This window comes from Austrofundulus limnaeus, unplaced genomic scaffold (genome assembly GCF_001266775.1).
Source record: "Austrofundulus limnaeus strain Quisiro unplaced genomic scaffold, Austrofundulus_limnaeus-1.0 Scaffold431, whole genome shotgun sequence".
NCBI classification, from domain to species: Eukaryota; Metazoa; Chordata; class Actinopteri; order Cyprinodontiformes; family Rivulidae; genus Austrofundulus; species Austrofundulus limnaeus.
Window position 1 is genome coordinate 162,472 of NW_013952833.1, and position 15,106 is coordinate 177,577.

Genomic DNA, 15,106 nt, shown 5'->3' on the forward strand with positions numbered 1-15,106 from the left:
GAGTTTGTTGAATCTGACGTGACATGTTCGTACGAACCCTTTGTACGAACAAAAGTAAGAGAAATTTAGGATAAGAATACGAACATGTTCTTGCACGAGGCCCAATGTTTGTCTGTGAGCAAAACAGACAAAGAGCAACTTGCTGGATAGATTTTAATGAAGCTCTCAGAAAAGAATCATTGGATGTACAGTTACAACTGATTTCCATATGGAAAGTACGGTTGGGCGATTTGGCCTAAAATCAATATCAAAATATATTGACCAGTTTACCTCGATTACAATAAATGCTCGATAACTCTTACCACCCCACCCACCACACACAAGTAGCCGGTATAGTCTAGTTCAGGGGTGTCAAACTCCTGTCCTCGAGGGCCGCTATCCTGCATGTTTWAGAGGTTTTCTTGCTCCAACACACCTGATTTTGATCGCTGGGTGATTAACAGGCTTCTGCCCAATTTGAAGAGTTAATTCAATCACTGAATCAGGTGTGTTGGAGCTGGAAAACCTCTAAAACATGCAGGATAGCGGCCCTCGAGGACTGGAGTTTGACACCCCTGGTCTAGTTATAACATTATACACTGTGTCCACATTTTTAGTCAAAGTTCCGTTTAGATTTTGAACAGTTTTTCTGTAGTTTATATTTGTCATTTTAGTGTTTTTAATATATTTAATAATAAAACATTTTTGGCAAGACTTGAGTCAGATATAGTCATACAATTATTTAACCATCTCCATAACTTTTCAGTGCAAACACATTATGTATGTATGTACTATAACTTTAAACTTTAAAAAATACAAAAGATGTCTTTTGTACTTCACAAAATAACGTAAATACATTTTTTTATTTGTTAGACTGGCTTATTTCTCTATTAAAATAACAATTTATTTCAAAAGGTTATTATTTAGAGAGCTCATATAATCATTTAATACTATTTATTCTTCACCATTTATTGAATCACAGAGCAGTTTAGTCACAATATGGTTCTAAATATATAAGATAAGCTACAAAAATTAAACTACAAAAAGAACATAGCGTTTCTGTTTATTTTTCTTTTCTTTTTTTTTTTTTTGCGGGGTGGCGGGTGGTGCCTAACGCTAAGCAGAGACTCATCTTTTCTATACTGGGGCAAACAAGTGTTCATCTGAGTTAATATTTTGGAAGAGCTAAAACAGTGTCTCTCACAGAACAACAGCCTGTATGTGCCATGCTCCTGTAACAGCGCTGCCGAGAAGAGGAGTTTGGTCACGAGAACAAAGTTGGACATATTTGTTAGAAAATGATGCTCTGAACACATAAACTTATAGTGTGTTAATAATTCAGTAGAGTTCTTAGTTACTGAAATATTCAGTAGCTACAGCCCTGCACTCTCTACATTTTCCTTATGTTTTATAATAATATAGTTCTTTAAAATAAATTATTTCCCTATGTAAAAATGAAATATGTTTGCTGTTTGAGACTTTGTGACTGCAGCAGAAGTTCACAGCATTGGGTAGAAATAATAAACCTGTGGGGTAAAGATGCACATGCTCTGGACCTGGATTCCACACTCTATTGGTTATTGCCAATGGTTGAGATAAGTTAGAAATCAATTCACTCTCTTCAGTTAAGCAAAAAGACATCTCACCATGAGGGGCTAAGCTTTGATGGGTGTAAGGTAATGTGGGTGGGATCTATCCACAGTGTGCTGCAGATGCTTCTGTATTATGAGATGTTTTTTTTCTCATGTCAAATCAGACAGCTGGATCACACTAAATGAAATAAAAACATCTGAATCAGTAAGATATCATAAGATATCTGTAAGATCACAGTGAAAATAACAGTTGCTTGCAGCCTGGTCCAAAACTGAAGCTCATTCAATTGTTCTAACGTCCACACTTCATACTTTGGCAAGATGGCATTTAGAATAAACCTCTTGACGAAGAGGAGTAGACAAGCTGTTTCCAGGATATTTTGTCATTCTGCTCCCTTTTTTATTGTTCAGCGCAAAGTAAATATCACTTCAGATTTTTAAAAAAGCCATTTTTGGCATTTATTTATTTTTTATCATTTTAAAATCTCACAGTAGGAAAAAAGGACAGATTGGGTAGGCTGCACAATGAGTCCAGGGTTCAGTCGCACTCCCATTGGGAAGTATCACAGCTTGTGATTACTTTCTGCAGTAGCTCAGTGTTTCAGTTCTTGTCTCTTGTTTTGAGAAAAAAGCTCTTTTGATTTGACATTTTTTTAGAGTACATGTCTCTTTATGTTTTGAAAATGTGGAGGTCAGAGTATGTATCAATAGGAGCCGTTTGAGTGACCGCATTAAGTTTTCTTTTTAAAATCAATATCCTGTTTTACACCATCTTCTGGGTAAACACAGCTCTGATAGGCTGCAGGGAGCTCAATCACTCTAGATTACCAAACCACACTAAAGAATAAAAATATTCATCGTTTGTAATCAAAGTGCTGACCAGCTTTAATCACTGGCATCAGGTTTCTGCCAGCAGCCAGACATTGAAACAAAAGGAACATGCACAGCACAGAGTGGCCTTTCAGAGCCTCGTCCACCAACACCACAGGATGGCAGCTGCAACACGCAAGCTGCAACCGATAACACTGCCACTCCAAATTTTCTTTCTCATCAACATTTGTCCCACTTTCTACTCTTTGCTTCAAGCTGAAGCACTTATTTATGGCGGCTGTGCCTTGATAAAAGAGGGCGTACAGTTACAGTTAGTATGGTGACATGCCAAAACCCATCAACAGTTATAACTTTTATTTTCAGGACAATATTTTCCACTTCATTGTAGTTAAGAATGTCACCCTATAAAAGAGTTTCCAATTCGAATTAAAACCTGAACATTTTGTCATATGTCATGATCATTTAAGGTTCAATCCAATTCATCCTCAATTTCCAGGAAGCCTCAAATTTTCATTCAGGAGTCAGTCTGGTCTTGTTGCAATTAGACATTGTTGTTATTTTATTAATCAAGGCAGTATTTCACTGGACAGTGACTGTTGGAGAAAGAAAGAAAAAACAGTTTCCCACCAAGGTCTGAGGGTTTAAGCCCTAGTGGCCAGCAAGCCACACAGCGACGTTTTGGGAAGCCAATCCTTTGAAAATCATGGTCAGTTTTGTGTGGATAACTTGCAAAACTGTATTCTAGGCTGTGCACATTATTTTTTACCCACCTTAATTCACATCAAACCCACTTCAGACTGTTTTGCATCCAGCTGAGTAGTTTTGGCAGCATTTACAAAAAGTAATTTGAGACTCTGTCACTATTTTGAGAGAAAATTTAAAATTCAAACAAAAAGACAGACTCTGTGACTCATTCAAGGAAAATGAGAATTACCACAACCATTTTGAGACACTCTGGAGACTCCCTTAAGAGTGTTGTTCGCCAACTAAATGCCAGCAATCCCAGTCAAGTGCGCAACTAGCTTTAGCAAAGATCTGTGAAAACTGATTTACACATTTACACTGCTTCTAATTTCCCATTACACTGATTTTCCTGCAGAAGTATGATATTCTTGCCAGATGTGCCCCAGTTTGTATCAGAAGTGCTACAGAAACATTTGCACTTACAAACAAGCAGGAAAAAAAATCAAAGTTCACATGAACCACTTTGACGATCTGAATGTCAGAATTATTTTAAGGCAGTAACTGTTCATTTAGTGCTTGGTCACTCAGGGTACCAGTTAGGTCATCTGCTCAGAAATAAACTTTATTTCTAAGAACTGAGGCAATTCAAAGAGCTAAAAGCAACAGGGACGATTGTTATGACAACCTTTCTAAAGAAACTCCCATCAAATAATCTGAACTCTCTCTTTAAATATTTACTATGATGTCAGAAGCAAGGTATTGTTCCAATTAGTTCGATAAATTCAGGGACACTGATACAACAACAACAACAACAACAACTTGTCAGTTTGAGCCTTTCTTCTACCTATCATGCAAAAACAAAAGGAATTAAGGATTTGTTCAACTGGTCTCTAAACACAATTACAATATTTTTTCCACATTGAAATTGGAACGAGGGGAACAAAGCTGTCCCAGTGGAAAGGTTGCTGCTGGTCGGGTTGGTTCTTGGGGCTGGAACCTGAACTGTTTGGCACCGCTTTCCATTGAAGACGTGGAAGATTTGCACATATTTGGATTTATGATAACTGGATTTCTGCTGATCGGCGGAGGCGGATATCTGGCTTATCGGAAAATGAAAGCGATCTTGACAGCAGTCCGGGCCTGTGAGAGGCTGTCAGGAACCATGGAGAGAATCTCCCATACTAGAAACGCACAGAATCAGACGCTGGGGGAAATAAGTTGCAAACTGGATGTGATTCTGACGAGAATCGCAGCCCAGCAGTGTGCCAATGAGAAGTAGGATTACACCTGGGTGAAGTTTCAGATGGAAAGAAGCAAGGAGGTGATGAAATTCGGAACATTCTGCATTTTCGATATTTCAGAGATGCAGTTAAGACTGTAAAGTGGCAAGAAATTCAAGGCCGCTTGTCCCAAAACAATTGTGTTTATCTTTCGAATCCCAGCAGCTGCTGGCCTTGGTCGGTCGGCAGTTATCAAAACATCCCGGGATGATATGTCAACAAAGAATTGACTCCCCACTCCCTATCCCCACATCATCCATCAGGATCAGTTTGAAGGCTGTGGTGATGGAGAAAGGGGAAACCCTGAACTTTGGGACTGAGCTTGGTAGGATATGATCTGGTCTCTGGACTCTGGCAGGTCTTGGATTGGTTCCAGCACAGAGTATTAACCTGTAACCTAACCGGCCCCCATACCATGTGGTTGATCCCCAGCCCCCTCTCCTCCGCAGCTGCCTTGCTCTACCGAGTCGTTTTTTTGTGCATATGATTCTGTGTTTACAGCGGGTAAAACAAGTATTGAACACGTCACCATTTTTCTCAGTAAATATATTACTAGAGGTGCTAATGACATGAAATTTTCACTAGATGTTGGTAACAACCCAAGTGATCCATACATACAAAGAAATCAAACCATAAATGTCCAGAAATGAAGTTATTTGTAAAAATGTGGAATGGCACAGGGGAAAAGTATTGAACACATGAAGAAAGGGAGGTGTAAAAAGGCATGGAAAGCCAAGACACGAGCTGAACACTCTCAGTAATTAGAAAACAAGCCTGCCTCTTGTCAGTGCAAGTTAATATCAGCTGGTTCAGTCMMAAATGATGGCCAGGTATCACACAAGAAMCATCTGATGATGGGTAAAAGTAAAGAGCTCTCTCAAGACCTTCACAACCTTATTGTTGCAAAGCATAATGATGGCATCGGTTACAGAAGAATGTCTAAAYTTCTGAAGGTTCCAGTGAGCACTGTTGGAGCCATAATTCAGAAGTGGAAAGAACATCATTTCACCATAAACTGGCCACGACCAGGTGCTCCTCACAAGATTTCTGACAGAGGAGTGAAAATAATTATCAGAAGAGTTGTCCAAGAGCCAAGGACCACTTGTGGAGAGACCTGGAATTAGCAGGTACGTTTGTTTCAAAGAAAACAATAAGTAATGCAATGAACCACCATGGCCTGTATGCACGCAAACCACGCAAGATTCCACTGCTGAAGAAACAGCATGTTGAAGCTCCTTTAAAGCAAGCCAGCACAACTTCTGCATAGAAATGAAAGGCGATTGGGTTTATCTAGCACTAGCTTGGCAAGGGATGTAATTGTAACAGGTAACAACAACTAATCATGTTAACTAGTTAAACGTTATGTAAGGTGTAACTCGTCATTTAGCTAAGATTATCTGTCTCCATTAGCATGACTCAACTTACATGGTTTGTTTGGTAAAAAAAAACTGTGCGAAGTTTTAGTTGCTCTTTACACCGCGAGGCTCTGCTCAGCAGGGACGTCTCCTCTCTGTCATCTCATCTGCAGGAGTAGCTTGCGTGCGCTTATGGTGCATTCAAAGATGGCTCGGGAAAACGCATTACCACATGTTAATAATGGATTAAACAGCTGTTACGGCTGAGAAAAGTGCGGGGGACATAGAGCGCAGATGCAGGAAGTGTGGGGAGACATGTCCCACGCATATCCCACATCCGTATGTCCGTGTCTTCACCGCCCAGGGCCCTTTTGGAGACTGTGGGCCCCTGGGCAATTGCCCAATCGCCCATATGGTTAATCCGGCTTTGGTTCTCCCCCATGTTTGTTATGTGTGTGTAAAAAGAAAGGGTGCACTGCAAAAACTGTCCATCTTACCAAGTTTTAAAATCTTATATCCAGCCAAAAAGTCTTTTTGATCTTGTTTTGAGACTGATTTACAAAACAAAGACTGATTGTGTAAGAATAATAATCTTGTTTTCAGAATGTGTAAGATCATTTGTCTTGTTAGTCTGAAAATTTGACACAAATTAAGTGAAAATTTTCTGCCAATGGAGTAAGAAAATATTACTTGGTAAGATTCTTGAAACAAGAAAAATTGAGTCAAATCAAGTATTTTAAGAATTTTACCAAGTACAATTTTTTCACTCCATTGGCAGAAGATTTTGAATTAATGTGAGTCAAATTTTCAGGCTAACAAGACAAATAATCTTACACATTCTGAAAACAAGATTATTATTATTCTTACGCAATCAGTTCTTGTTTAGTAAATCAGTCTCAAAACAAGATTAAAAAGACTTTTTGGCTGGATATAAGATTTTAAAACTTGGTTAGGTGAATATTTTTTGCAGTGTGTTGTTAACTGCAAGTTCCTAGTCTGTGAATGTTCACTGACAATGGCAATAAAACGGATTCTGATTCTGAACAACAACGATAATAATAATCATACAGGATTTTCACATGGTGCATTAATACATTTCTGTACTGCAATCTCAGATCTTTTTTTTATTATTTACATGAAAAGATTTGAACTTGAATTTGAATCTGGCACTAAACCACCAGAATCTTTGCTGAGGTGCAACAAATGATGTATGAATAAAGTTCACCTTCCTGAGATGATGAGGTATCAGGAGACAGATTATGACTCTGACAGAAGCAGCTAAACACAACCTGCCTTCCTCTGTCACGTTTTGTTCCTGTTTGCCTGTCGCCATGACAACCACTTCTTTAGCCAAACCTTTAAAGGGACTATAAAGTCGGGGCAAAACACAAAGCGAGCAACCATAAGCAAGAATATATATATATATATATATATATATATATAATAGAATAGAATAGGTAATGGAAAACAAATATTGCTTTGGTGCAACATGCCGGTCCAACACCGATTCCTTCTAGCTCCAGGCTTGACAAATTAATCCACTTCTCCTGAATCTGCTCCTCTCCCTCTGGAGTGTGTTTGGCAGGCGAAGGAAACAAATGATATGTGAGCTGAGCCATAAGCCTCCCCGCTGACTCGGACTCCCCTGTTCCCTACATGATCACTGCACCAGGCAGGCAGCGAGCCACAAACCACACAGCAAGTGTGCAGGTTTACGCAGCTACCCACAACTTCAAGAGTTATTAATGAAGTCAGCCTTTTCGTCAGAGCTTCAGTTTTCTCACAACATCTGAATATGAGGACAGCCTCGGGCATAAAGGCACAAGCTCATCAAATCCTGTGTAATTTGAAAACCCTGAGGTAAAAAAAATTTAAATAAGGCTGGGGTTTAATTGCACAATGTTGTTAAATGTAATTATAGTGTTTTAAAACACGTATAGAGAGAATACATCCTCCAAATTTCCCCCTCCCGCTGTAGAAAAGTTACATCAGGACACCGCCCCCCCGACTCTCCCACAGCTTTAATAACTGTAGTTTTTTCACACCCAAGTTGTCGGAGAAATTATTTTTTTTATGTATTGTTACCCACAGAGATGATAAAAAGAGACATGGATGTTCGTTTAGTCATAAATCCATCTTGCTAATGTAACAGCCGTCTACTGCTCTGATGATGAAGATGAGCGTGCAGCGATGAAGATGAGCGCGCGCAGCAGAGCAGAAGCTGATAAGTTCAGTAGGCAGAAGCTCATTGTATGGCAAGCAGACATTAAAGCAAAAACGCTGGGTTTGATTAAGATTACAGTTTTCTGTAAAAAAAAAAAAAAACTTTAAAAATTACATTATCTTTACTTTTTATGATAACTGTCTACTGTGAGATATACCGTTACCATGAAGGAATTCAATTTATACTGTGATGTGAATTTGAGGTCGCCCAGCCCTATATATATACATATATATATATACATACAGGTGCTGGTCATAAAATTCCCTCAGCGTTTTGTTCTCTGCCGAGAGTGTTGTTACCTGCTCCTGGCTAAACTCCAGGGACTCCCTCAGCGACTGRAACTCYCTGTGAAGAACTTCTACCAGGGCGAGTCGGGCATCTAAGCTAGTTAGCTTTTTATCAATGGAGTCCAGAACCTCCGTGAAGCTTTTTTCTGGAGAAGCAGTGGAGGTACTGGCCGAGCTCTCTGAACGCGTGCATTTAGACACTGGTGTGGCCGTGTTTGAGGCAGTGTTTGTTTTTTTCTTACCCATTACGAATTTATCAAAACACGCGTGGTGCAGCAATACATGTATCAGCATTTTCAACACAGTGCTTTAGGGTCAACACAATATGTATGGAGCAATACAGATTTTAAAATGTATTTTATCAACTTGTTTTCTGAAGATGCTCTGTGTTGAAGGCTCAGTAGATCTGTGTTCGACTAATCCACCTAGGCTGCATTGTCAAACACAGATCCACTGAGAAACTTGCTGTTGTAGAAATATTTAATTTAAAAACTGTACTTTTGAGTTTAAGCAAATGTTGCGACTTTAAAGTGCCTTTCTATCCAACCAAGATACTCAAGGTGATTTACACTACAATCTGTGTCCTCATTTACTCATTCATACAGCACTCTACTACATCTCACTACAAAGCTAATAAATAAATCAATATATAGACACTAATCAGTATCGTACACTGATGGGACACACGTCAGAGACAGTGGGGGACACTTCCACATGTAACTGAATAGTGGTGGAATCGAACCGCCATCTCTCACATTAGAAGATCGACCAATCAGCCACAGCCACCCCACTATTACATGATGTCAAGCTTGAGGAATTGCTATGAAAGCATTTTGGATGGAGTTGGGTGTTGAGTATTTTGACTGCTTAAAATGTATTGTTCTCAAAAAGTTCTCTGCAATTTAGTCTGTGCAGCAGTAGTGGAAAATGCAGAACAAGAAAAGTGTGTGTCACTGTGTCAGATTTTCACATTTAAAGCTTCAGGCATCCAAATGGAAATAATTACAAATTATACTGGTTGTTACTGTTTTACAATGACATTTCCATGTATTGCTGGGTTGAAGCGGCAAGATAATTGTGCTGATTTTTGGACAGATTTTGCCCTTCAGACAATCTTAAGGTCGTTCCGATTATCGTGATGACTAAAGATAATTTTAGGAGATATTCCTGCTGTGCGTGGTAAGTCAAGAGTGATCTAGTCGGCTCAGAAGGCCATCGGGACCACACCAACTACAAATCGGGGATATTCATAATGTTGGATTGTCTTGGCCCAACATCCCAGCGCGTGTGGTATCCCCTGAGGACAAACGAGCTTCAGCCTTTTTAATGTGGCGTGTAGCCAATCAGAAAGTGAGGTAATATAAAACAAGGAGGGGAGTCCAAAATACAGAAAAACAAAACAAAAAAAATCTTCCATGGCTCACCCAGGGCCTGAAATTCACTGCAGGATTGCAGGTAATGCACATATTATGATCAATCCCTGCAAATCTTGTTTTTATGGCGCGGGAAGTTCCTGCATACAATAAATTACAGTGATGTGTAACAACGTGGGCATTAGCATGGCACTATTTTCAGATGATGCTCTGTTATGAATAAACCAGCCTTAACGACTTCGGTCCATTCAGAAGACACATGGAGGCAGAGAGAGACAAGTTGAAAGCAGCATATTAATCTGATAGGTTTTATGCTGATTAGACCTGTAGTCTCCCTCATAAGTAATACCCCCCACCCCCCACCTCCACCCAAATGTATAAATGCCCCCACTATGAAACATGTAAGGGGGGATATCCTCCAAATTTCAAAAGTGAATTTCAGGCACTGTCACCAGATAGTCCACTGAATGGTGGAGACGTCTTTTTGAATTGCTTTTTTCTCTGTTAAAATAGTCTACTATTATGGGGATTGCTTCTTCTTCATCTGAAATGTTTATGTACTCTGAACTCACGTTTGATCTTGAGAGGTCTCGCAAGATTTCCTGTCTGAATGTTCATGAGATCTCCCGTAATTTCAAGTATTCTCAAAAGAGTTTTCCATGAAAGTTTGTGAGTGAAACTGTTCATATGTGGTGTATTGTATTTACTGTGTGGTTGTACACCACACACTGCAGGACCAAATCTGTTATATCTATGAGTTTATATCATCATGAGTGGGTTCTCTTAGTCTTTGAAAATTGCCCAACAATTTTAAAATCTTGCTGTGTGAACAAAGAATAAGAAGAGGCTAAAATACAGGCTGCAATCCAAAGCTTTTACAGTATTTCTACATCACCTCTCCTTCTGTCCCCATAAGAAAAATTCTTCTTTGGGTTGGGACATTATTAATGGATTACTGCCTCCTAATACATTTGTGAGAGGAGTATAAAGTATTGCCTGTGGCAGAGTGAGCCACACAAAAACCCGGATTTGTGTTTTGAGAGCTGAGGGTTAGAGTTCTACCCGAGAACTCATAGTTGGCTCAGAAACATGACAATCATACTGTGCAACGACACTGCAGAAAAATGCTAATGGAAAAGAAAAAAAACCTTCTAGTGTGGATTCTCAACATGCATACTGTGAAATGGTGAACAGCCTTGCTAAAAGCTCAGGAAAAGTAATAAAACAGCAGAAGTGCAGGAGACTGACAGGAGCAGTGCAAAGTCCTGCTGATAAAAGCCAGTGCTCCTATTGATAAGGGTTTTAAGACAAACCTTGTCACACATGCTTCATTCCCACGTCACAATTGGGATCACACTTACATACAAAAACTTGACTCAGGACTCGTTATTGTCCAAAAACAGAACATGCAGTTCGAGTGAAGCTTGTTCTTACCTTGTCTGTCTCCCTCTTTCCTAGATGTTGTCCCATGCTGCTGACAGAGACTGGAAGAGACACAGAGTGGACAACCGTCAACAGAATAATCTGTGGCAATTACACACTCTATCAGAGGAAAAAAATAGGTTTCCTCTGAGGCAATGTGTGAAGCATCGCACACACTGATAATAAAAAACACAAATCAACACTGTGTGCTGTCTGATGTCTCTAAGAACCCTAGTAGAAATCAATAAAAACAAGATATTTTGTAAATAAAGTGGATTGATTGACATGGGCATCCATTATTGATCACATTAGTTAGAACTGATCTCATGGTTCACTTTAGCTGAAAGGGGAGTGAATCACTGAGCTGCTTGATGCAGAGGTCAAGCATGAAACCTGAGAAAATACTAAATGTTTTCAGAGGAAGATCTGACCATTTAACAGCTGAATCATTACACTGTTTATCTTGTCCTGTAGAGGACAAGGTGAGACTTTATTTGATGTAAACAATCAGTCAGGTAAAGGTTTTGTCTTTTCATCGGAGCTGTTGTACAGCGAGCAAGGTCTTATCAGCTCCTGACAACCTGTTCCGTTCTGAAACATGTTTGTGTTGTTACCTAATATTGTTAAAAATGTCAATGTTTGCTTTTATGAGATGTAATTTAGCCTGATTTACTCCTCATCTTATCTTGTTGGTAAAAAGCCAATATGAAAATGGAATTTAAAAGATTGCTTTTCTCTGGTAATTTTAAAGAAAAGAAGGTCAGTGCTTTTATTTTCTTTTACTTTCTGATAAATATATATAAAAATCACCAGTTCAACTACAAATCACTTCAACTCTTTAGAATAAAAACACAAGTTCCCTGCAATTTTACATGTTCTTTGTCTGTATTTAGTACAAAAAAATCATCACTGCACAGAACTGCACAATATGACAAGAGTATCTGCATTACAATAGAAATGTGTACAATATCAACATCGAAAAGAACTAAAATATACATTAAGCTATTATTAAATGCCATGTAGTCATAATTTACAGTATTTGTCCAATTGTGAGGACTCTCAATTATAAGGACGCTCACACTCAATGAAGGATGACATTGGTTGAGGTGCTAAAAATACACAGAAAGTGTTGAAATGACCAGAAGACTGAAGAAAAAGTCAGTCAGTTTTAAAAGATTCCACGCTCTAGCAATGACCATTTAAAAAATACAATTTGAATTCACTTTTAATTATTAGATTATTATTTAAACACCCCTTCCCACACACAATAAAGACCCATTGTCAGCAGTTCATGCTTTTCTCAATGCAATGTTATTTTGTCCTTTATTATATGAGTTGGTTTAGCTTAAAAAACAACCCTTTTTATAAAGTCAGTATCTTACTGGCCTGCAGCTGTTGCCATCAAATTGCATACAATTTTTGTGATGGAGTCTCTAAAAAATTTTAACATGTTCATGAGGATTTTGAACAACCTCGCCTGAGTCTCAGGACCTCACTTTCAAGCCTCAAGATAATTTCCAAAATATTTTCTCTCAAAATAGTCAAAGCTGTCATTGACATCTAAACACCACTTGGAACGCTTCACAATTTAGTTTCTGTGTTTCAAGCTGTATGTAAACTGCAGACAAAATTGCTCCAAAATTTGCCAAAAATTCATCCATCCATCTATAATCTATACCCGCTTCTTTCTTTTCATGTTCACAAGGGTCATTGGTGCCCATATCCAGCAGTCACTGTGTGACAGTGATGACAGATGTTTTCTTTTTTACGACCAGCCAGTCACAGGATTTAGAAGGGAGATGTCTGGTACTCCAGGCCTCCTTTGGTTCGACTGACTTCGCTAAAGAAAGTTCACACTGTTGTTGGACGTGGCTGGCTTGATTTGAAATTAATAAATGGTCCAAAGAATCTTAAAGACAAGCTTGTCTTTGCAAACATTTCAGGAAATGCTTTGTGAAAGAGCTGGTGGTGGAAACAAAGCTGGGATCACTTTTAGTTTTTTTGACAAGTGTGCAAAAAACAAACACTCCTACTTGCACATAGGCAATTGCAGACAATGGGCCTCATGCAAGAACATGTTCATATTCTTATACTAAATTTCTCTTACTTTTGTTTGTACGAAGGGTTCATACGAACATGTCACGTCAGATTCAACAAACTCTTCTRTCTTCAGGAAAAGTGTGTAAATGAGCGGAGTAAAAATGATGAATTACACCTGTTTGTCTCCAGCTGCTCGTGCACGAGGAGATGTTATTTACATAATTACCACCCCAAAAACACCATATAAGGATATGTTTCCTGCCCCACATACCAGGACGTGTCCATTCATGAATGACATAGCAAAGTGAAAAAGAAGAACTTTACGAGATTGGATACTGAAGTCCTGCTCTCGGAGATCGAGAAAAGAAAATCTGTCCTTTTTAGCAGTGTCATGTGGAATTAAAGGAGATGCTTAAAGGGATGAAATGTGCTGTTAAAGTCGTGTCTCCTGTGGGTCGTTACAGTCACAGAAATAAAAATCTAAATTCTATTTATCTCTCTCTAGTCCTCCGGTTTTTCTTTGGTTAAATATTTTTTTAATTTAAGTGTAAACAACTGTGTTACATAATTTTCTTTTATTCAGAAGAATGGCAGACGCGCACCCCATCCCCAACCACCACCACCAACACCACCCCCGCCTGGCCGTCTCCCCCCTCCCGGCCGTTGCAAGTGTCAGATGCAATTCTGAAAAGACGCATTTTAAAACATATCCGAACTGCAGTTAATGCATAATTTAAGTTAGTTTTTAGTTTGTGATCTTCATATTAATATTGTAGTGTTATACAAAAGCATTAACAGCCAATTTAACTTAATCTAATCAATTTACGTCGTTAAAATCTAATTCCAGTTCAAAGACAATAGCTTACTGTCAACATAATTTTGGAGTGTGATTTATTTTCAACTAGAAATATTTTCTAAATAATGAAATATAAAGTTCTAAAACCTATCTGGATAACGGCAGACTGACTGCTCGTAAAATATACGACAGGTCTGGACCACTCGTGAATTTTGTTCGTATCTGAAAAAAAATCTTAGAATATGAAAACATTGGTGAATGCCACAAATTCTCCTAAATCACTCGTACGCACAACTTAAGAACAGATCTGTGCGTATGAACAGTTTTTGCATGAGGCCCATTCTTTTCTTTTTTTTTTGATGGCCTCCCTTCTCCCTTAAAGCCATATAGACACCATTATGTTTTTCTTTGTTTTGTTTTTTTTTTGTTCTTTTTTTGTTGTTTTTTTGTGAAGAGAAAATTTAGAGAGAGAAAAACAGAAAGAGAAGTAATTAGAAAGATAGAAAGACTGAAATAGCGATTAGGAGTATATTAAATATACACCAACAAAACACACTCAGTGACCAGTCAGAACCCCCCAGATCAGAGCACCTGTTTGTGAGCAGTTGTGAACATGCGTGTATATGCAAGATTTCTCCAATGGAATATTTAATAGTGACTGTGGAGGACCGAGACCCAACCCCCAAGACAAGAGGCAGACATAGGGAAGACTAGAGCCCAAGGGCCCGAGAGGAATCCCGGGCACAGAGCCCCAAGGGACACCCGCACGGGAAGATCCGCCCACCCACCCCCAAGATCAGACCATAGGGGAGAACTGGGAGTCCCCCCAGCGACCACACGCACAGCCCCCGGAGCCAGCAGTGACAAACTCATGGGCCCCACTGGCACCCGCCATACCAAAGCAGATCCAGGAAAGGGCACAGAGGTCCGGGCCCCCAGGGCACACCCCCTCCAGGCCCAGAGGCCCCGAGCCCCAACAGGCAGTCACCAGGCCAGGCCGGCACACACCCCAGCGCCCAGCCCCAGACCCTGGGAACTCCCAGCACGCCGGCGGCCAGCCGTACACCCCACCGGGGGGCCGAGTAGCAGCGGGCCCCCAGATAAACCAGCAATAGGGGCAGCCCAGACCGCAGCCTGACAAATACCCAAACATACACAATCGCACCCCCCTTCCAACGGACTCACCACCCGTAGGAGGGGCCAAAGGGGTCGGGTGCAATGTGAAATGGGCGGCGGCCGAAGG

At 39.7% G+C, this 15,106-nt stretch overlaps 1 protein-coding gene across 1 annotated transcript in view; it reads right to left on the minus strand.

Annotated features, from left to right (window-relative positions):
- LOC106529260 (myelin basic protein) overlaps window positions 1-15,106 on the minus strand; it is a 116,243-nt gene that overhangs the window by 60,806 nt on the left and 40,331 nt on the right. Inside the window, exon 2 of the mRNA XM_014024620.1 lies at window positions 11,040-11,089. Coding sequence (XP_013880074.1) covers window positions 11,040-11,075 — 36 coding nt within the window. The 5' untranslated portion in view covers window positions 11,076-11,089. The remainder of the gene's footprint in view (window positions 1-11,039; window positions 11,090-15,106) is intronic.